The sequence below is a fragment of the Rhamphochromis sp. 'chilingali' genome (assembly GCF_963969265.1).
Source record: "Rhamphochromis sp. 'chilingali' genome assembly, chromosome: 15".
In the NCBI taxonomy this organism is placed as follows: Eukaryota; Metazoa; Chordata; class Actinopteri; order Cichliformes; family Cichlidae; genus Rhamphochromis; species Rhamphochromis sp. 'chilingali'.
In genome coordinates this window covers 36,832,145-36,854,998 of record NC_137942.1, presented here as the reverse complement: position 1 = coordinate 36,854,998, position 22,854 = coordinate 36,832,145, and the positions used below count along the sequence as shown (strand labels likewise).

Below are 22,854 nucleotides of genomic sequence, written 5' to 3'. Positions count from 1 at the left end.
GAATTGTGAGTACATTGTATACCAATAGAAACAAGAGTGTCACTGTCATACCTAATGTACCCAATGGTGATGATTTTGCCGATTTAGAAACGCTGAAAACTACACTGAAAAAAGAAAATAGTTGAACCAACTTAATTGAATTATTTCAATTGGTAACACCAAATTTAATTAAGTTCTTTGAAATTAAGTTAATACATTAAATTAACACAACTGATTTAAGTTACATGTACTTAATAAATTAATTGCTGTCAAATAAACATTTTGCATTAATCCAACTTAAAATTAAGACATTTCAACTTAAAGTTTTCAGTTTTTCCAACCCAATAATTTGCATAACCCAAAAGTAAAATATTGCTCTTTGCTAACCTAATAATGTGGTTTAGTGTAAATTACTTTTTGTAGTGACTCTAAAATGAAATTTTAGTTTGTATAATAAAGCTTAAATCAAAATTTTAAGTTGCCTGAAAATATTTTTCAAAAATTCAAAATCCAATGTTTTTTTTTTTTTAAATGCTTTATTGTATAAATGTAATAAAGTATTACCTTTATGGCAACCAACACAGCTTTTGGTCAAATACATTACACATTTGTCCTTTTTGAAACACATATGCACAAAATGCAAGTAATGCTTAGTAGGACCACAAAGTTGTCAACAAAGTGTAAAGTGCAACACAGTATTACACAAATATCAATCTTAACACATACAGTGTCAACTATGAAAAAGTGCCCCAAGAGTATACAGAAACTTCTCTTCAGCTATAGCCAATGAATAAATATCTGAACAGTGTAGCTGACCAATGGGGATGAAAAAATATAAACACTCCTCTAGAGTTTTAGAATGTCACAACAGTTTGTTGTATAACTGAGCACATCAAACCTGAAATGCAACCTTTCCCTTGAAACGAAGGCAAATATGTCTGAAAAAAAATTAAAAAATAAATAAAAATACCATAAAAGCACATTAAATTGGGGTTTGAGGTCTCTTGGAGCATAAAAAAGGCCCAACATCCAAAAGAGACTACATATTTTACATGCTATATGTCCAAACACAGTTGTTCCTTCGCATTATGGCACAGGGCCATTTGTTGGTCATTGTTCTGTGCCATTACTGGGAGCTTTGAAGTTTGATATACAGATTTTGGACTTTGGGGGACATCTTGTGCTGATCAAGCTGCATGAAGATTTTTTGGAGCACTTCAAAAGTGAAGCGAAAGGGTTTTGGATAAGCTAGGTTGAGTGCATAGATCAAACCTAGAAGCAGGGCACAAGCTGAGGCAACTGAAGTTAGTTCATGCAACACTTCCACACCCTCAATGACAATGCCAATGTCTTCAGGTGGCTCCTGCAGTCCCTCCCCCTCCTTCCGAATCACATACACTGCCATGGTGACCTCCTCCAGGTCCCTCTGAACATCATCTGCTCCACAGTCCTACAGAGGGGTACAAGACACAAACACAAATCATCATTAGCCTCACTTCTTACTGTGATTAAGTGTTTGGGTGATGTACCAATATGTGTTATGTGCTGGGCTATTTCTTGGCTGGGTGTCATCACACACCAGAAACAGCAGAGAGAGGTGTATCAATCTGACTCTAATCAAATTGTAAGCAAGAAAGATAAGATTTCCCAACATGTCAAACTATTCCTTTGAACTTAAATAATCAAGTAAGCCCGTCTTACTTAAAACAAAGTCAATCCGATATGTAATGTGTTGTTGCTGGGAATTACATAATGTCCAATATGGTCATGATAATAAATACATGTCAGCAATCCAACTAGGGTTCACGTGTTACGTTTGTTCTAACAGTTAACTTTTTTGTGTCCCTTTGACAAGATGTGCTGACAAACTGTTGAAACTTACAAGGTATTCCTTGATCAGGCCATCTGCATCTTCTCCCAGGAAGATGGTGAGGGCTTTCAGCACACATTCCCTCCGATGATTAATGTCCACAGTCTAGAACAACAAATGTTGAGTAATTTTAAACTCTAAATTTCATAAGACAGACATCCTTACTCTTATTGCTTAACTTACATGTACTTTATTTAAAAACAGTAATTCACAAGCCCAGAGATTCATTACAGAAAGAAAAGGGGATGAGTTCAGTGGAGTCGCTAAAAACATTCATGCATATGAAAGCCATGATTAGCATTGGCCTGCCCATATTGTCTTTATGAAAGATTCAGTTAAATATATATATATTTTTTTGGATTCAGATATATTTTGACAGCCCTCTTAGTTACGAAGCATCTTGTTTGATGGTACAGATTTACCTGGTCCAATGTGTCCAAGATGTTCGCAATCTTTTGGCGTGTTGCTCCTCCTTTGGCACGTATGACTTTGATCAGCTGACTTGAGTGCATGTCTAACTGGGCCATGAACTTCCACTCAAGAGGAACAGCCATGAGCCTCTGGAACTCTGTATTTATCTAAAAACAAAACACAAATGACAGTAGATATTGTATTATGGAACAAAATGCTGAAACTGATTGTATGCCAAAATGTCTATATCCCAAAAAGTATAACATATATGGGAATTCAAAATGTAAATTCTTTCATTAAGTTCAGTGTTATAAAATCTCAACCAAATCAAGTTATGACCGATTCATGAAAGTTAACTGCAATAAATCCCGAAGCATACAGACTTCGATCACTTCAGTTCCATTCTTACCTCTTTCTGTGTGAAGAGTGCAGGCCATCTGTCCTTCAGTTCCTGAATGCTTGGTTCTTGGTTTACCACCTCATGTCGTCTGTAGGCAAACGTGTTAGCCATTTTGTCTGCGATGACCCTTTCATTGTCCCTTATCCCGATCTCTGTCAGAAGTTCTAGTCTCACTTTTTCCATGCTGTCCAGAGTCTCACCAGTAGGAAAGGATGGATAAAAGTTAGCTTCAGAACGTTTTGGCTTCTTCACTTTTTTAGCAGGGAAAGCATCTGTAGTAGCTTTAGATTTCAGTGAGTTTACACACAGCTCTGGACACCCCTGTAATTTGAGCTGGGTCCTGTAGTTTGCCATTTTGTACTTCAGTCGTTGTTTCCAACCGTAGCAGCCATTGAATGATCCAGGTTCTTTCAAACATGGGTGCTTTTTGATAAGGGCCTCTGCAGCTGCGCAGAAATGTGCATCCTCTGGATAGGCCTTGTAACGGTAAATTTCTTCTGCAACTCTTTTCAGGATATCAGACAGCATTCGGGCGCTTAAAGTCAACATTTTTTGGCTCACACGGTACTCAGTATTCCCCCTCTCTAGCTGTAGCTCTGTGTCATATGAAAATTGGGGAATTGCAAAGTCTTCTGGCCACTGTTGTGTTCGAGATGACATAGATTCAGGGGATGAGAGGATAATTGTGTCATTTGATGCCACTGAAATACCGTCATCAGACTCAAATGAAAGAGACAGAGATGAAGTGGACTGATCGGCACTGATCAAAGGTGGATTTGTTTGCTGGTGGATCACTTTGATTGTCCCCAAATTCCGAAGTTCGGTGGTAGAATTCAGATTAAAGAAGTCGTTGCCAAAGTCTTGGTCCATGTATTGCAGTCTGAAGTTACCTTTTAACCCAAAGGTAGTCTTTATCGTGCTGAGAAGGTCTTCAAGTGACTCTGGGATGCCATTTGGAAGAGTCAGCTTTTCAATGTTGTTCTCTCCTAAAATCACCTTCAGTCTTGCAGGTGTTGAACCAGCCATGGTGGTCTGAGAACAAAGCACAAGCACAGTTAGTGAGGATCAACATGTAAACCACTGACATTTCCAATTAGGAGAATTTAATGTCAAACTAGAGGAAAAGAGAGAAGGCAAAGAGAGGAGGAAAGGGGAGGAGAAAATGAAGAGGAGAGGTGGAGATCAGCTGAGGCAGCGAGGAGAGAAGGCAAACCGAAGAGAAGGGAGGAGAAGAGAGATGGCGAGAATATGGGAGACATTGAAGAGAAGAGAGAAGGAGAGGAGGTGAGGAGAATATAGGAGACAATAAGGAGAGGAAAGAAGAAAAAGAGAAGAGAAGCAGAAGGGGGGAGAGCATAGGATTAGCATTCACTGACTGGAATCCAGCGACCTGCATTAAAAAAAATGACATAACTGATGAATTGCCAATGACATCATCACACCACTTTGGCTTGCAGTATAAAATAAATATGTTCTGAGAACACATTAGTATTGTATGGGTCTGGGTTTTGTTTTCCCACTTAAGAAAATACTTTATCATATTTTGAGGCCTCACCATTTAAACATGGACATATCTTTTCAAGGTGACAAGACGCATCCCTCTAATATTGTAGTCTGCCAGTGGGTAGGTATCATGCAGTTCTTGTGGCTCAACAAGTTCCACTTCTTTGCTTGGTGATGTTTTGAGATCATAAGCTCTGTAGTGTTCCATATACCATCCGCTAAGCTTTTTCAGAATGAAGATTAGTTTGTCCTGCAGTATCACCATTTGGATGATTTCACCAAACTCTGGCAGTCCTCCCAGTGAGCCGTGGATCAAGATCATCCCACACTTGTAGATTATTCCATTATATGCTACACTTTTAGCCAAGCACACATTGTCCATATCTGGAGACTTCTGTCTCAGTGCATTTGAGATGTCCTTGTTAAGAACATCAATGTGAACAGTGGAAACATCTGTTACTTCCAGTGGGGGTTTGGCAAAGCTAATTGCATGCAAATGATATGCAATCTGATACTGATGTCTCTGTGAAAGGGAAAGAAGTACATTTTTGAAGCATCTGATGTTCCTTGCAACTCTTTTAAAAAAACTATGCTTTGCTTCGAATCGCATAGTCCATAGTGCAACCAGTGGCCCAAACTTACGGATCAAGTATGGATAATGTTCCAAGTAGTGGTGCTTTGGTTTAAGATTAACATCTGGGAAAACCTCTTGAAACTTGATTCTGTGCTCGGAGATCTTAAAACCAAGATATGCAATGGAGTCCTCAGTATGAACAGGACTGACAACAAGATCAACAATGTCCTTCAAGTCTGTTAAGATGTGCCAAGCAGGCTCCTCACAGGGTACACTCTGCCCAACGAACAAAGGCAAAAATCTGATAAGACTCCAGTTCTCGTGTGCATTCCCTCCTACACTTTTTTTGGATGCAAAACTGAGAGCCACAGGATTAGGTCGATTTGTTTTGTCAGCCCACTTAAAGTTGAAAGATGATATTGCTTCATTCAATGTACATAATGTGAAATACTTTTTTTTGATTAACAAATTGAGGCAAAGCGCAAGTTCAAAAGGAACAATTCCCTCAAAAAGATCATGTACAACATCAGGTGGAAACCCAGTGGTAACATCAAAATGTGAGAGGTGCTTTGACAAAATACACTTTGATTTCACACCATAATAACTGGGCCATTTGTTTTCCTCGATAATTCGTAAATGATCTGCATGAATGTCTTTTGTTCTTAAAGTAAAGACTTCACTTCTGACTTCAATAGTCTGGAACTCTGATGTTTCTGCAGTGCAAAATCTACATACGTATGTCCCTGAGAAATTTTCAAAGAATCCAGCAATACTGTGTGCACCAAGGTTGTCGGCAACAACACACTGAACAGTGCCTTTTACTGTTCTGCCCAACTTTGACAGAAATATCCCACTCTGTTCCAAAATTACAAGATCATTAATTACAGGTTTTAACACTTTCTCATACCCATAGCACTTCAGATCATTACTTTTGATTAAAGCAGCCAAATAGATTGAGGTTAAAGCAGAATTACAGCCTGGTGGCAAATTACCCAAAACCCAGTACAATCCACAAATTTTATGCTTCCTCCGTGATGTACCAAGGGGATTACATATTTCGAATTCATCAATGTATAATATCAATGAAATGCTTTCCTGCTTGGACAACAGTCCATTTTCATGGAAGAAGTCACCATCGAAGATAGTTTTGTAGTGCACATAAGTTTTTTGAGGCTGATTATCTACAATATTCAAATTAACAGCCTGATCCAAGATTGTCTGGCAGTCAAGAATATGCTGCAAAGACTTTAAAATTGAAATATATTGGAATGACTTGTTATTTTTTCGGTCAAGTATATATTCCACTGGTTCCACTACTTTAAAGTGGCTCTTATAGTATGCTTTTCGTCTCCAAGGACTGGAAAGTGGACCTTTATCTCCAATTGCTTTTTTTACAGGGTTTGTCTCACAGAGTACACTGGCTAGCTTTTCAACAACTGACTGGTCAAATTGGCATCCGTTGTCTTGTAATACTTGGCTAATAGTCTTTTGGGTAATCGCCACAGAAACAGAACCAATCAAATAGTTTAACTCCTGCAAAAGCTCATCTACAGCTGCATTAGACACAAGAAAGATGTGTTCCAACTTAAGGAGCACTGAAGCAATTTTAAGCTCAATATCCTTCTCTAAGTTTTCAGAATACCCATTGTCAAAAGCAGAATTTAAATTTACATCACTCTCTATAATTTCCACATCTGAAATATCACTGGCAACACTGGCAAAAGATTCATCAACAGAACTTATTCCAGGCTTAAATGTGTTCACTGTACCAGAGTGTTTTCTGTATTTATGACTTTTGAAGTTCTCATAGACATTGGTTTTATATTCACAGTTTTGGAACACACATGTTACAGTCTCCTTATTTTTAAGATGCTGATAGATATGTTGAAAATATTCTCTTTCTGTGGAGAGTTGATTATGGCCACAAATATGGCAAGTGAATGTGGACGCAGCTTTGGAGACTGCTTGTTGGGCAGGGTGATTTCTTGATAGATGGCTCAGTAGGGCGTTCCAAGTCTTGAACCTACATGCACAATTTAAATAAGTGCATGGATATGAGTGGCCTCGTCCGTAATGCCTATGAATCAGTTTGTAGTGTTTGAGCAATTCAGATCTTTTTGTTAATGTTGTCCCACAGTCCTTGCATCTCCACATGAAGCATAGCACTGGAGGAACAAAGAGACACGCTTTACTGGGTGTATATAAATAATTTGAGAAAACACAGAGGGAGAGTTGGGCAATATTACAATATATCAATATGGTGATATGAGACTAGATCTCATCTCAGCTTTTTGCCACATTGCCCAACACAAAGCGAATCATTTAAACACAAAATGTATTCATCAAATGTAGCCAGCCCTCTCTAATTAGATTTTAAAGGGATAAGTTCAAAACAAAAGTTTAAAAACAAAACCCAAATGCCCATAGGTACATTTTTTTTTTTTGCAATTGTTTTATATATAAAGCCGATTCCTGTTCAGTGTAAAACTGAATTAAGTTTAAATGAGACATTACTATTTTGAACTTGCATACCTTTGTTGTTGATAAACTGAAAGTACGCAAGTTCACAGGTAAAACGAGCTGCCTGGCACGCCTCCACACAGGAATGCCCCTCTTGAAGTAGTCACAGAGCTGAGAAGAAGTTAGGTCAGAAGGTGGCGATGGGGCATCACATTGGACACCAAGCCAAAGGTTGTGGCACTGTCCAGGGTTCCAACCAGAGGTGATGTAATCTTTCTGCCATCAGCAGACACCCCTCTGGAGAGGTTGACAGGAAGGAAAGGAAGCGCTACCCAAAGTCCTAAAGATTAAAGATATGTTCGAGTTAGTCTGTCGATCTTTCATCATGTTTACAGTGTTCATCTGCATCTATGTACTTATATATGTATTCAGACACAGACCAGAAGTGTGCTAGGTCTACAAGAAATCTGATGGCTGTATTTTCTGTGTTCAATAGCGTAATACTTTCTTCTATGATTTCTAATTTTGATTTTCTGCCGCACACCATCTCCCTCTCACACGGCTGATCCGTGCGTGTACGAGCGCTGCACGCACCCTTTCTCCTCGCCTTCTTAACGTTATGTACATTGAAAGCAATGCAAGCGGCAGTAAATGCATGCTTCCTGGAGCCACCACAGCTAAACTTTACCTCCTACATCACCCGTGGCCGTGACCGCGTGAACTATTCGCGCCGACAGGCATACTGCGAACAACCACTCGTGTATAAATGCGCGCGCCCGAAGTAACGTATTCTGAAGAGAACCGCGGCCCAGCTTGCCGCTATAATGTGCTAATGCTAATGAATAACTAACAGTAAGCCAACACCGACACACTGCATGAATACACAACTTTAAGCTAGCGTTACGATATTAAAACAAGAGAGTACCGCCGGAAAACTACTAACTTAACCTACATGTCCAAGCACAAACTACCAACAGGTCTGACATTTCGCTAATGTTAGCAGGGCTGAATGATAGCGGTTTGGTCAGGTCAGTTTACTAAACACTTAACAAACTTAACAATACAGTTGGAATATTTTTATATCTAATATATTAAAATATGTGTTCTACATTTGACTTACCTTCAAGGACTATGGAAAAAGTAATATCTTCGTTACCTTATTGACCAAATTGTTCACGAGGTCCTGCCTGCAGCCAAGTGCCTCTCAAATTGTTGTTCTCAACCGCAAGTAGAAAATTCTGGAGAAGGCGGAGACGTCATGACATCAGATGCACTGCGTCAGGAGAAACCTAATTGATGCAGGTTGACTCTAATGAGAATAGCAGGTTACATGTGTACTGAGGGAACAACACGTAATAACAAGTTGATATACTCCACAAATTTAGACTGGCTCCACTAAAGCAGAAATCTTAATGAAACTGACTCTGAACTTTACATAACTTCAACTACTGCTGAAATACACTTTTTAGAGTGTAACTTAAAAAACAAAGACAAAGAAAAAGTGGTCGGAGCAGTCGTGACGGCAGCCGACCTCACCGGCGCCATCTGTATATCTGTATAAAAGGGTTTGCAGTGAATAAAAAGGTATTCCAGAGACGAAGAGCAGTGCTGAGCAATCACTGTTACATCTGTGCACCAGCCACTAATAATGTAGAAGCAGACACCTTCACCTGTGGTCTTACCAGAGAGAGAGGCCTGCCGGTCCGTGCACAGATGAAAACCCTCCAACTTGAGTGCGCAGTCCGGGATGTCCTCACAGAGCCACAACTCCGTAAAACATAAGACACAGGAGGAGGCAAAGTCTCTGTTCATGGTTCTCATCAGGGCCAGCTCGTCCATCTTTCTGGAGTGAGCGTACGTTGGAAAGGAAGATCCCAGGAAGAGCAGTTCGCAGTCCGCGTCTCCTCAGATGCACGAGTGCGCTGGCTCGCTTTCCTCTCCTTCGGCGTCTCACTTTCCTGATCAAATCTGCAGTAAATCTGCCGCAGATGCGACAAATATTGGAAGTAAATCCACAGGTGTTGTAGTCCTGTAGTTAAGAAGCTCTTCTCTGGTGTAAGAATATCCAGAGGAGTGCCCAGACACACAAGTTATGCACAAAAACAAAACAGAAGTAACGCACTGAAGTACCAGGGCATCCATATGTGGCGCCATCTTGGACTGTTTAAAGAATCTGATATAGGATAGAAAACTGAAGCAACCAGAGATTAAATGATGAAGACTCTGGGTTCTGTAGTTCACGTTTTACAGTCCTGAATGACTCTCTGCACATCCATATAATTTATTGAAGTGGAGTTTAGAATGCACTTTACATTTAGACTGTTGCTGTTTAATTTTTTACATCATGAATAAGGTTTACCTGCTAGGGGTTTGATGGATCAACTGGATAATATAGTCAAAGACAAACTTCATTCATCACATGCAAGAATCCTAGTTGGATTTTTGTTATCACTTGTAGTTTTTTAACCAAATATTGAAAACAACTCTGATAGACTGGATACCTGGCCGGGTGTACATTACCTTTCACTCAAGCATCTCAGGACAGAGCCCTGCTCCACCATGAGCCTGGGTGGATACGTGGTTATAATATAAAAGGACAGATACTGAATATGAATATTTCATGAAAATCGAATTATAATACAAATTCCTAGGTGTTTGTTATATCCAGCGAGAGTAATATTGATTACATATGTCTGAATTGCTAACCCTAACCCTAGCTCGACAGACCACAATGCCCTGGACTGTCAGTAGTTTTTTTTGTAAAAGAGAAGGAATATAAAAAAAAGATCAACATTGTGATATTATTTCTTCCAAACTGACCAGAAACATGCTTGTCATACTCTCACAGCAAAGGATCAGACTCACTGTGCATGACGGCTCGGGCCAGTAATGTTTTTTAGATGGTCAGTTGTTTAGTATGCTTGTGTACAGTCATGGTCACCATCTCTATTTCAGTATAATTAATATGCAGAAAACACAAAAAGTTGATTTTCTTCCAATATTCTAACATAATTAGAAAAATTTGACTTTGTAAGTACATATTGTTACAGTCCTAATGCCAATAAGATTCTTAATAACTCCTGCTTTGAAATACTGAACTTTAAAATTTACCTCATGGAAGATAATTTCCTTCTGAAATGTGCTGTGAATGAATGCTGATGCAACTCACTGTGGGAAAGCTGTTAATAAAATGAATCTGTGACACATGCAACACATTCACAGAGGAAGAGGACACAAAGGGAGGACACGCAGAGGCTGTGTTAAAGTCAGAAATCCAAATCTTTAGTCAAAAACAGGCGGCGGTTACAAACAGGAAGACAAGCAGTCCATCAAACAGTCTACAGGGTCAAACATACACCGAATTCAAACAGTAGTAAAAAATAACTGGACACTGAAAAACTTAAAGCAATTACAAAGAGAGAAAAACGACGATTTCTAAGGTTTATTTTCTTAAATGCAGTTAGATAAAGATGGAAACATACAGAATGTAAACTGTGTGAGTTTGGTGAACTTTGTTAGTAACATCCAACCATCCATTATCCGGGGCCGGGTTGTGGGGGCAGCAGCCTAAGCAGAGAAGCCCAGACCTCCCTCTCCCCAGCCATGTCCTCCAGCTTATCCGGGGGAACAACTAGGCATTCCCAGGGAAGCCGAGAGATATAATCTCTCCAGCGTGTCCTGGGTCTGCCCCGGGGCCTCCTCCCAGTGGGACATGCCCAGAACACCTCACCCAGGATGCGTCCAGGAGTAGGGATGGGTATCGTTTAGGTTGTATCCGATACCGGTGCCAAACCGGTACTTTTGAAACAGTGCCGGTGCTTAAACGGTGCTCGAACCGGTGCTTAAAGAATGGAGAACACAAACTTTGTCTAAAAACCTCTCATGTTAGGCTGTTTTTTTTGGGTAAAAAGATAACAATGTTAGCCTTTTCTGCAGCTATAGGGCATATATGGTATCACTCTTGGCTGGAAGCAGTGCTTAAACAATGGAAAAAACACAAACTTTGTCCAAAAACCTCTCATGTTTAGCTGTTTTCCACTTTTTCTTTGGTCATTTTAGCCTTTTTGGCCAGAGTGAAGGGAGTATCTGCCATCAAACAAGAAGACAGCCGCATGTAACTACGACAGTGTTTGCTAGTTCACCTTACATGCATTAATTAAATAACGTGGTTAGCCTTTGCTACTTCCCTTATTCTGGGAAGTAGCAAAGGATTCTGGGAAGTAGCTAGCCGGTCGTCACGGCAAAGCTACGAGAGCGTCTCTCAGCATGGGCCCGAAAAAAGTTCTGTCAGCCGAGGAAGGAGACGATATTAAGAAGTCGCTGGAGTTTATGACAGAGGAGATTTCTACTGTCAAACTGCAGCAGAAAGCCATCCTGGACCTGGTCGAGGAAGTTAAGGCTCTCCGCATCCAGAACGCCGAGAAGGATCGGCGGCTGGCGTACCTGGAGAACAGAGTGGCGGATTTGGAGCAGTACACCCGGATGAACGATGTTATCATCACGGGGCTTCGCATCAAACCCCGGTCATACGCCCGGGCGGTCGCCACTGACAATGTAGGAGGGCCAGGAGAGGAAGATGTCAACTCCACGGAGCATCAAGTGGTTACCTTTCTACGGTCCAAAGGTGTGGAAGTGGATTATAACAACATTGAGGCTTGCCACCCTCTACCCCGAAAAAATGACAGTAACAAACCAGCCATCATTGTGAGATTTGCAAACAGAAAACAGAAAACAGCACTGTTAAAACAAGGAAGGAAACTGAAAGGATCCGATGTCTTCATGAACGAACATCTGATAAAAAGAAATGCGGACATTGCCAGGAAAGCACGTTACTTGAAGAAACAGGGAAAAATTCAAAATACATGGACCACCAACTGCAAAGTATTCATTAAACTCAATGGAACACCGGAACAAGCCAAAGTGTTGGTCATCAGAAATATGGAAGAGGTGGACAAATACTGAGGTCAACTTACTCTGGAGGTATGAATACACATGTGACGTGACACACAACACAACACATGGCACAGTCCAAAAGAACTTCATCTGCATCCGGCAACAATATCAACATAACTCATTGGAATTCTCTTTATGATAATCTGGAACTGAGAACATTTCGATACACAGACCATAATGTTCTAGACTTAGAAAAGGATATAGACCCGGAAAATAATTTCTTCTACAACATCAGCTGTAACTGCTGCTACTTCACTGATGAACAGTTTAAGCACACCATCAACACGGAAAATAAATTATCAATAATCCATTTTAATAGCAGAAGTCTGTATGCCAACTTCAACAATATAAAGGAATATCTAAATGAGTTGACAAATCAACAACAATAAAATACAACAGAAAGCACAAATATTCAGATAGACCATGGCTCACTAAGGGTTTACAAAATGCATGTAAAAAGAAAAATACACTCTATAGGGAATACCTAAAACAAAGAACAAAAGAAGCTGAAAATAAATATAAAAAATACAAAAATAAGTTGACCAATATTATACGTGTATGTAGAAAGGAGTATTATAGTAAAATATTGAACAACAATAAACATAATATGAAAGGAATATGGGATGTTTTAAACGGTATCATTAAAAATAATTCTGGACAACAAAGTTATCCACAATACTTTATCGATAATGGCAATATTATGGAAAACACTGCTGATAAGGTCAACAGCTTTAATCATTATTTTGTAAATATTGGACCAAAACTGGCAGAACAAATTCCTGAGTCACTGCCATCAGTAGAATGTAGTGAAAACCTGATTGATAGGAACCCTAACTCAATGTTCCTCACATCAGTGGAGGAAAAAGAAATAATTGACATTGTACACATGTGTAAATATAAAACATCCACTGATTGTAATGATATTGACATGAAAATCGTCAAGAAGGTGATTGAAGGAATTGTAGGACCTCTAACATATATTTGCAACTTATCATTTCAGACGGGAAAAGTGCCAAACAAAATGAAAATAGCTAAAGTTGTGCCGCTGTATAAAACCGGGGATAGACGCCACTTCACAAATTACAGGCCTGTTTCTTTACTACCACAATTCTCCAAAATCCTAGAAAACCTGTTTAATAAACGATTAGACAAATTCTTAGATAAATATAAATTACTCTCTGACAGTCAATATGGATTCAGATCAAAAAGATCAACATCTCTGGCATTAATCGAATCAATTGAGGAGATTACGAATGCTATAGATCAGAAACAGTATGCAGCTGGAGTATTTCTGGATCTCAAGAAAGCATTCGACACAATCAATCATGACATATTAATTAATAAACTGGAACGGTATGGGATTAGGGGGGTTGTACTGCAATGGGTGAAAAATTATTTAAGTGACCGGAAACAATTTGTGAAGCTGGGTGTCCATTCCTCATCATGCTTGGACATTGCTTGTGGTGTTCCACAAGGCTCTGTACTGGGTCCAAAATTATTTATTATTTATATAAATGATATTTGTAAGGCATCTGATATATTAAAATTAGTATTATTTGCAGATGACACAAATATTTTTTGTTCTGGGGGGAATCTAAAGGAGCTGCTGGATACAATTACTTCAGAAATGTGCAAAATTAAAAAATGGTTTAACAGGAACAAACTATCGCTAAATCTAAGTAAAACTAAAATTATCTTATTTGGGAATTCCCTTAGAAATGCACAAGTGCAGATTCATGTAGATGGTGTGGAAATTGAAAGAGTACTTGAACATAAGTTTCTTGGTGTGATTATAGATGATAAATTAAACTGGAAGTCTCATATAAATCATATACATAACAAAATTTCAAGAAGTGTCTCAATCTTGAGTAAAGTAAAACACATTCTGGACCACAAATCACTCCACATTCTCTATTGTTCCCTGATTGCACCGTATTTGAATTACTGTGCAGAGGTTTGGGGCAATACTTACAAATGTTCGCTATCATCAATCTTTATATTACAAAAAAGGGCCATAAGGATAATCCATAAAACTGGTTACAGAGATCATACAAATCCACTATTCTTAAAATCAAAAATTCTAAAATTCACAGATCTGGTTCATTTTCTCACAGCACAAATTATATATAAAGCAATAAATAACCTGCTTCCTGACAATATTCTAAAAATGTTTTCTAAAAGGGAACGGGGATACAATTTGAGGGGGGAATTAAATTTAAAACATCCTCGTATCCGTACAACATTAAAAAGTTTTTGCATCTCTGTGTGTGGAGTGAAGCTGTGGAACAGACTAAGTAAAGATATGAAGCAATGTCCAAGCATGGCGCAGTTTAAAAAGCGGTTTAAGGATATGGTTTTTACAGGGTACAGGGAAAAGGTAGAGATTTGATAGGGTGTTCTTGTCTAATATTTTCATGTGTGTGAGCATGCACGGGTTTGTTGGTATGGGTATATATGTATGTGTATATGTATGTATATATATATATATATGTATATGTATATGTATATATATGTGTGTGTATGTATATATATATATATATATATATATATATATATATATATATATATATATTAAATATATATAAAATTGTAGGTTGTGTATCCTTCAGGTGTTAATGGGGTTATTGAAAATGTGTATATGTGTGTATATACGTAGGTATGGATAGATAGAAACATATATGTGTATATATTTAAAAAAAAAAAAAAATTACACATAACATATAATGTAATTACAAGGAGGTATTTCTGTAGTCTATTGATACTAGATAGTGGAAAAGGGGTGGGATTAAATAAGCTTATGCTTCTTCCTGCTCCTTTTTGAACATGGACGTTATTTGGAGTTGTGGTTGCTCGTTTTCCTTTTGTTTGCTTTGTTCATTTGTCTCTTTTAATTCTATTTTTTTTTTATACTTTTTCAACATGTTCAAAATAAAGATTCAATCAATCAATCAAACATAAATAACACACGAAAAACATTAAGCTACTCAGAATCAGAATCAGAATACTTTATTAATCCCGAAGGAAATTAGGGTTACAGCAGGCAGCACGCTAATGGCGCATGCACACTTACAAAGGAACCTTCTGACCAAACTTACACAAACAACATATTGGGGAGACATGTCAGAGAGGTAGGCTGATAGGAAAAAAACAACGAAAATACATAACATGAGGTGAGAGGAGGAGAAAAAAAAACTCCACTCAGACTGAGCTCCTACTGGGAAAACAGTTTGATAACAGAAAAAAACACCTCAGCACAAAAAGCACATGACTATCAACACACCATAGAAACACAAGACAAGCAACAGGGGCAGGTAAAGGGTAAGAGAGAGCCGGTGTAGACAGCGCATCCAGTCCTGCAGCATGTCTGCGCTGGTCCAGTCGACTGCCATCTTCCCCGGGAGGGGACAAGCATCGAAGGCGTTTGGAAAGGGAGGGCGGATCAGTGTGTGCATATCAGTGTATGTGTGTGTGTGTGTCCAGAGTTCAGCTGAGACACTGTCCTTCGCCCTGCTAGGCTAAGTAAACAGTCAACCCAGGTTGCCTTGCATAGAATGGGAAGAACAGTCTAAACACAGTCCATTATCAGGGTGTTGTTGTTCAGCTCCAGCCTTGAGCTGGCACCGAGAGGGTCTCCGCATGAAGTGATGGTGGTTTTTACTTTAGTGCGAACAACATGAATTTCAACATGAATTTCAAAGCTGTTCTAACAGACACTGGTCTCTCGATCTCCCGTTGGAGAGCCGTGAGCTTCTCCATGATGTTATCAAACTTACGCTCCGTGATGTTGTCATTCTTGTGCTCAAAGAGCCGATTCTGAGAACTCACGACCACAGTGAGCTTCTCCAAGATGTGATCCAATTCACGCTCAGAGGTGTTATTCCGAGTGAGCCCCTCCAGATGTAATCCAGTTTGCACTCAGAGGTCTTATTCGGAGTATTCACGGCTGCCGTAAGCTTCTCCAAGATATTATCCATGCTGCACTCAATGAGCCCATTTTGGGAAACTCACGCCTCGTCCCATCGTTTCAATCCCAGCGGGCAGCCTTGTGGGGGTTTGAACAGCCAGTTCCGCTTTCTTAATTCTTCGATAAGTCAGGGCCAAGCCAGCTCCGATCAGCAAGAACCCTGTTATCATGGTTCCGAATAGGTAGATATCTTCAGCACTCAGGCTCACCCAAGCCCAGACTTCTCGTTGAGAAAGGGGTGTCAATTGCATTTAGGGACCAGTTGATCAAATCCATAATTCTCTTTTAGGTTTTAGAGAACAGACTGTGAGAGAGTGTTCCACGGAAAAGTAATACAAAAAACATGAGACTAGACAAGGACAAAAGAGGCTAAGCAGGGAAGCTAAGGGAGGGGAGGAGAGGAGAAAAGTGTGACCGCCTTCGTCAAGAGCAAGAGCAAAGAGAACCACGTAGAGAAGAACGGCTGCTGCTGCCATCATCATCCGTCATCATTTCTGCTACACTGGCGGGGCTAGGGGCCAGGACTCTACTCTTCGGGTTCTTGGGTGATGCTGTCCGATAACAGGCACCACACCTGCAGTAGATGTGCCCGGTGTGAGGTCTCGCAGCAAGCTATCAAATACGGTGCTTTTCTCGGCTTTAAAAAAAACTGCTATGCATCGCCAGGTGTTTCATCGGATTCGAGGTATTACCTCATTTGCACAGTATCACAGTATCACCTTAAACCACTTGCAACGGTTGTATAGGGATCGAAGGGCCCGTAGCAATGGGCCAGACACCCCATACTCCTGCAGCACTTCCCACAGGACACTTCCAGGGACACGGTTGAATGCCTTCTCCAAGTCCAGAAAACACATGTAGACTGGTTGGGCAAACTCCCATGTGCCCTCTAGTATCCTTGAGAGGAAAAAGAGCTGCTCCAGTGTTCCGCAACCAGGACGAAAACCGCATTGTTCCTCCTGTATCCGAAGTTCGACTAGCGGACAAACTGTCCTCTCCAGCACCCTGGTATAGACTTTCTCAGGGAGGCTGAGGAGAGTGATCCCCCTGTAGTTGGAACACACCCTCCGGTCCCCCTTTTTAAAGATGGGGACCACCACCCCGGTCTTTGTTAGTAACAAATGAGGTAAAAATAAAAAAATAAAAAAACAGACAAAACACAGAAAGAAGCTCTCAGTATTCATTAATAACTAGAAAGCATCTAAACATTCTTGTCGTGGATTTTTACAGTCTTAGTTCAGCTCGCTGTCATCATTATAATCATCATGATCAATGGCAAGGTCCTGAGGTGGGCGGGGCTGTCTCTGGTGATGTCACCATGAAGGAACAGCATCTGGCACGTGTTGGTGAAACCTCCCAGTACACTGGTGTAGTTTCCTCTCCAGCTGTTTGACATTTGACACTTCAACGTTAAGGGGAAGAAGAAGAAACAGTGTTAGGTCAGGTGATCACATGGTTTCTAAAATTACTGACAGGCCATTATAAACGGATGACATGTGTTTATAGTTACTCTAGTTAGGTAAATCTACTTACCAAAAGCAGCAGCACACAGATGAACAAGGATTAGATGCTGAATGTTGCAGAAACATGGTCATGCAATGCTGCTGTGGTAGGTTAGACAGTCCAATAGTGATATCCTGCTCATATGAGAGTTTGAAAACACACATGCAAATATTTAATTGTATTACAGTCAAAGTGGGATGTTCATTTTTGTCCTTTAAAATGTTTGTGTATTTGAAAGCACTGTCACTTAAGGATGAGTTGGATCGTCTCTCTCTAAGAGTATCTCCTTTGAAAGCAGAGACAAGTTTACCCACTGATCCACGTCACGCCACCTGGATGTTGACTTCTCTCTCCCTCACTCAGAAACACTCCTAAAATAACCAAGCAAATAAATAATATTGAAGATTTACTTACACCATTACAAAATCAGCAAAAACATCTCCCTTTGATTCCATTTCTCCATTCCTGCAGAACATCAGGCAACAAATATCCCAGAAAATCAAAGTAAAATGTAAAGCACATAGTTGTGCCTGTACAACTATTTCTATTTTAGCTGTGTATGGTTTATCTGCACCCTCTGAAGAAAGATCAGAATTGTAATTTTCTCTGCTTTGTCTAACCTCTGCAGAGCCTCTGTCAAGAAAAACATATCTGTAAGCTGTGAGATTATTATATTGTCTTATGGCACGTTATACTCCTAATTAAAGATTGTGAAACTATTATGTAGTTTTAGTTTGCATTATTCTCCTGAAGAGGCGATAACTATTAGATTCATTAAACTGATTTGTATTACATTAGACTGCTGATTTATTGTGAATGAATTATATTGTTTTATGACGCATTATACTGCTGAGTTATAAGAAATACTGTTTTCAGACAGTCATGGCCTTATTTGTCTGATTAGAAGAGAACAGAGTTCTCTTCTAGAAACTATCTACACCCTCACTTATCTTAACTGCACTACTGTATAGCTCTGTGTAAATAATCATTCTGTACATTCGATAATCTTTAATCCTACAACTGTTTACAACTTGCATAGTTCCCATTTCTGTATAGCTGTATATCACAGATTTCTGTAAAGTTATTTATTTCATATTCTGTATAGTTTTTCATATTTATATCCTGTTCATAGCCTGTACGTAGCTTGTACTCACTACAGCCTGTACATACTTATAGTTATAGAATATTCACAACATACTTCATACCGTGTACATTATAACATACCATAATAGACCCATTTCTGTAATATAATCACATATCTATATTATTGCTAATATATATTGTAATATATCTATATCACTAAAGCACTTCTGGATGGATGCAAACTGCATTTCGTTGCCCTGTACCTGTGCATGTGCAATGACAATAAAGTTGAATTCTATTCTATTCTATTCTATTCTATTCTATTCTATTCTAACAGAGCATACCGGAGAGGTTTTCTGCCCCACCTCATCAGGAGGAGATAAAAAAGGGAGCCAAGGCCGTCACTTAGGTGCCGTAAGAGAGAAAGAATGTGAATGCTTAGGTTTTTACGACTAGGTGGGGTTCACTAGAGGCTATAAGAGTTTGAGTAACGCTCCACCATTTTGAGATTTCCTGTGACCCTCTTCATGCATGTCTCCCCATCCGGATGGTTTATGCTCATAAAGTGTTGAATTGTATGGACTAAAAGAATTGTTGATTGAGCATTTATACACCGAGTTTTGTCCTTCCTTCAGCCCAAAGATTAAAAGAATTTGGAGAATTTAACAAAGCATAGAAAATGTAAAATATACATTTCATAACACACACTGGACAAACCTCGGTCAGTTGATTTCCTCTGTGCAGTGCAGAGGAGCATCAGTCAGCAAGTCAAGGGGGTGAGACAGACTCGTGCCCTTTGTGACTCTGCTGGTTCTTCTGAGGATACATCACCATCTCTCCACACCGTCACCATCTGTGAGCACAAACCGCCGCTCTGCCAGCATGTAGGAAATCACATACAATGGCTTGCAAAAGTATTTGGCTCTGAAAAGTGGGGTGTGTGTAATTATTCAGCCCCCTGAGTCAATACTTTGTAGAACCACCTTTTGCTGCAATTACAGCTGCCAATCTTTTAGGGTCTGTCTAAAAGACAGACCCTAAAAGACCCTACCAGCTTTGCACATCTAGAGACTGAAATTCTTGCCCATTCCTCCCTGGAAAAATCTTCACTCAAAGACAAGTATCTTTGACAGTGTATATACAGATGTATTATATATGAGACAAATATTGTTCCTTCAGTATGTTGGCATTATTACATTTGGCTCAATGCTTACATACATGTGTAAAAAGAAAATGTCCGAGCTGTGAAAACTGTTTCTGATAGAATGAAGAGTAGACTGATATATAAAATATTCCTTTATTGGGTGAGAAAATCAGACCATGTCATAACTGCTTTAAGTCATACAGAATAGATATCAGAGCCTTAAACAGGCTGACTTCTGCTAAATGGGTCAAACTGGGCAGAAAGTAAACAAACACATAACATCCTTATAGAATATGATGTAACACTATAGATCAACTTAGCTCAGAATATATAAAGCATATAAACAATCACAGCAATATGATGCAACAAACACAGCAGTGCTACTGATCCAAAATACTCAAAGCTTCATAGAACTGAAACAAACATTTATTTTTAGCTCCATTCTGCTGCTGATACAGACTTTAGGTTTCTGAACATTACACTTGTTGCTGCCTTTCATAGTGTGTAACTTGAAGGCCCTGAGTACTTTCTCCCACACTGAAAACACTGGGATGATCACATTATTTGAACATTACCTAATAAGACTGATTCAGGACAGACAGTTATGTTAAACTTTCCTAGCAGTCCTTCACAAACAGGGAACAGTCTGTCTATTCTCTCCATCTGTCAGCTGCTGCTGGCTCTTCCTCCTCCTCTTCCTCACACACTGCTGAGTTTGTCCTGGTGGATCATCAGGGGTGCAAAGCCTCACAGATGATGTGCAGCAGTGGGTCCCTCAATCTGTCCTCACTCTGGACACTTGCAGTTGTCACACATGGAAATCAAATGTGTGATAAGCTGCAGGATTCAAACACAAGTGTAACTTATAAACACATGTTCATACTTTTATTCCACAATCAGAGAGAAAGAAACAGAGAGAGAGTGCAGGAAAGACAGACAGGTGACAGTCTCAGGTGTACACACTGCTACACAACAGCACCAGAGAAGCAGGATTTAGTGTTTGTGTTATTACGAGTGTAAACAAGAAGAGTTCCAGATGGTACAGTGGACACATGTGTGACTCCTGTGATTAAAGCATCTTTCTTTCAGCTTAACGAGTGAACCGTCAGCTCGTTCAAACACACGTATGAATTGTGGGATATATGAGACCACGAGTACGCTTCGAATTGGGACAGCAGTCGTCACGTGACAGTGACTTAATCGCACTCAAAATGCGTACTTCAAGCGTGCAGTCTCTTAATTGGGACACAGCCATAGTATGTCAGTAGGGTAGTGTAGGCCAACTGGATAGAGTATTCCGATTGGCCCTTTAAGGTCAACCTTGTTGTTCATTGGTGGACTTCTCTTCTGCATGCAGTTGGTTTAGATCTGGGCATTTTGAGTCAGTTGATGACTTTTAGAATTATCTTTTCTGATTAGATGATTAAAACTTACATCATTTAGCTGTCTTTAGTGTATTCTCACAAATTTCAGTGATTCATTGTATAAAAGAATATGAACTTTTAATATGCATTCAGGTGTTATCTGACTCTAAAATTTCTTTTGCCATTACTCAGCTTTTTCTAATTTTAATTGTGTTCAGCTACTTTTCAACTTCTTCTGTGTGAACATCAGCTTTCAACAGTTCTGCACTTTTTTTCAGGTGAACAATTCTGTATTTTTCATATCATTCAACATTTTTAACTTGACATTCAGCAATTATTTCATTTCAGCTCAAAATATTCAGCTATCAGCATTCCCGAATACAGTTTCTTCAGAAAATGCATTTTCTAAGTAAATAATTGTTAGAGTAAATAGTTAAACATTTGTCATTTTTATATTTACCATTTGTCCATTGTTTTTAACTCTGTGAAAGGAATTCTTTCTTTCCTCCCATCCCCAGATTCTCGAGGTTCTGGGTGCGAGGTTGAAGTGTTTTATTACAGGAACGTCCTTTTGAAGGTCTGTTTGATGTTTGGTAGAACTTCCTACCCTTTGTATGGTTTCACTGTGTTATCTATGGTAAACCATACATTGGGTGTGGGGGAGACTACCACTACCCTCTTGATGACCAAGGATGTTGTTCCTGCTTTTAGGTTTTATGACCCTTTGATCAGCAGGAACAAACACACACACACACACACACACACACACACACACACACACACACACACGCACGCACACACGCGCACACACACACACACACACACACACACACACACACACACATTTACATACAGTCCTTGTCTATGTAACCAAAGGGGGTTGCAAGGGGAGGTGTTTTGTAAACTATTGTTTGAAGTTTGTCAATAAAAGGCAGCGAGAGGAGGCCACCATCGTGGTCATTTCGACGTGCTGGTCACAGATGAAAAGGCCTCCCTTGCGCAAGAAATCGATCGAACACTGTTGCCTTGTTTTTCTTTCATGGGAATAAGTCCTGGATACAGCGGGGTCTGAGTTTAGACCCAACAATAATAGATTATTGAAAAACCAAATTGTGCCTTGTTCTCAGATTCACAGCAAGTGGAGAGATGCAGTGATACTACTGTTACCCATGTTAACATGTTACCTTCAACAGGTGGTCAGGCTGTCCACACATTTTATTTTATTGGACATTTCATTATTGAAGCGCCAAAGTCTTTATTTTGATCCTTGTGACTCTTTTGGTATTTTATAGGAGGAAACTGCATTCAGATGCAGGTGAATCCAGAATAAACTGCTGATTTTCTGATTCATGAGGTTCCTGCATGTGGAGTAAGTTTAACAGACACACAGATTTGTCTTTAATAATTTTGTCTTTACTTGATAAAAATCATCACTTTATTTCTTTATAATCATTCCTTGGTGCAGTCTCTTTTGACATCACAGAGTTCATAGCTTTAAATGTGATCTCTAACATCATTACAGTATGTTGTGTCAGCCCATTCATTTTCTATTATATTTCTAAACTGTTATCAGTGTCAGTGAATATTTTTCTGCACTAACTGGCTGGTTACAAGAAAACATGCTTCAGATTGCATCAGACCGATTC

The 22,854-nt window shown here is 39.4% G+C and overlaps 2 protein-coding genes across 2 annotated transcripts; both read right to left on the bottom strand.

Moving 5' to 3' along the window:
- Positions 1-534: 534 nt before the first annotated feature.
- On the bottom strand, positions 535-3,307 carry LOC308410943 (uncharacterized protein). The gene is made up of 4 exons (XM_080904613.1): positions 2,670-3,307; positions 2,272-2,427; positions 1,862-1,954; positions 535-1,429 (listed from the first exon to the last, which is right to left on the bottom strand). The coding sequence occupies exons 1-4, from the start codon at positions 3,207-3,209 to the stop codon at positions 1,106-1,108; spliced, it is 1,113 nt and encodes a 370-aa protein (XP_080760739.1). The 5' UTR covers positions 3,210-3,307; the 3' UTR covers positions 535-1,105.
- A 114-nt stretch (positions 3,308-3,421) lies between these two features.
- Positions 3,422-8,742, bottom strand: LOC308411829 (uncharacterized protein; the record flags this gene model as incomplete). Its single annotated transcript, XM_080905867.1, has 4 exons — positions 3,422-3,692; positions 4,216-4,686; positions 4,806-5,955; positions 8,734-8,742. The coding sequence occupies 3 exons, from the start codon at positions 8,740-8,742 to the stop codon at positions 4,646-4,648; spliced, it is 1,200 nt and encodes a 399-aa protein (XP_080761993.1). The 3' UTR covers positions 3,422-3,692; positions 4,216-4,645.
- Between the last annotated feature and the right edge of the window lie 14,112 nt (positions 8,743-22,854).

Coding starts and splice junctions, on each gene's coding strand:
- LOC308410943 (XM_080904613.1), bottom strand. CDS start 3,209: ATGTTGACTTTAAGCGCCCGAATGCTGTCTGATATCCTGAAAAGAGTT. Junction 2,428..2,669: donor CACTCTTCACACAGAAAGAG/GTAAGAATGGAA, acceptor TTTTGTTTTTAG/ATAAATACAGAGTTCCAGAG. Junction 1,430..1,861: donor GCCTGATCAAGGAATACCTT/GTAAGTTTCAAC, acceptor ACCCCTCTGTAG/GACTGTGGAGCAGATGATGT.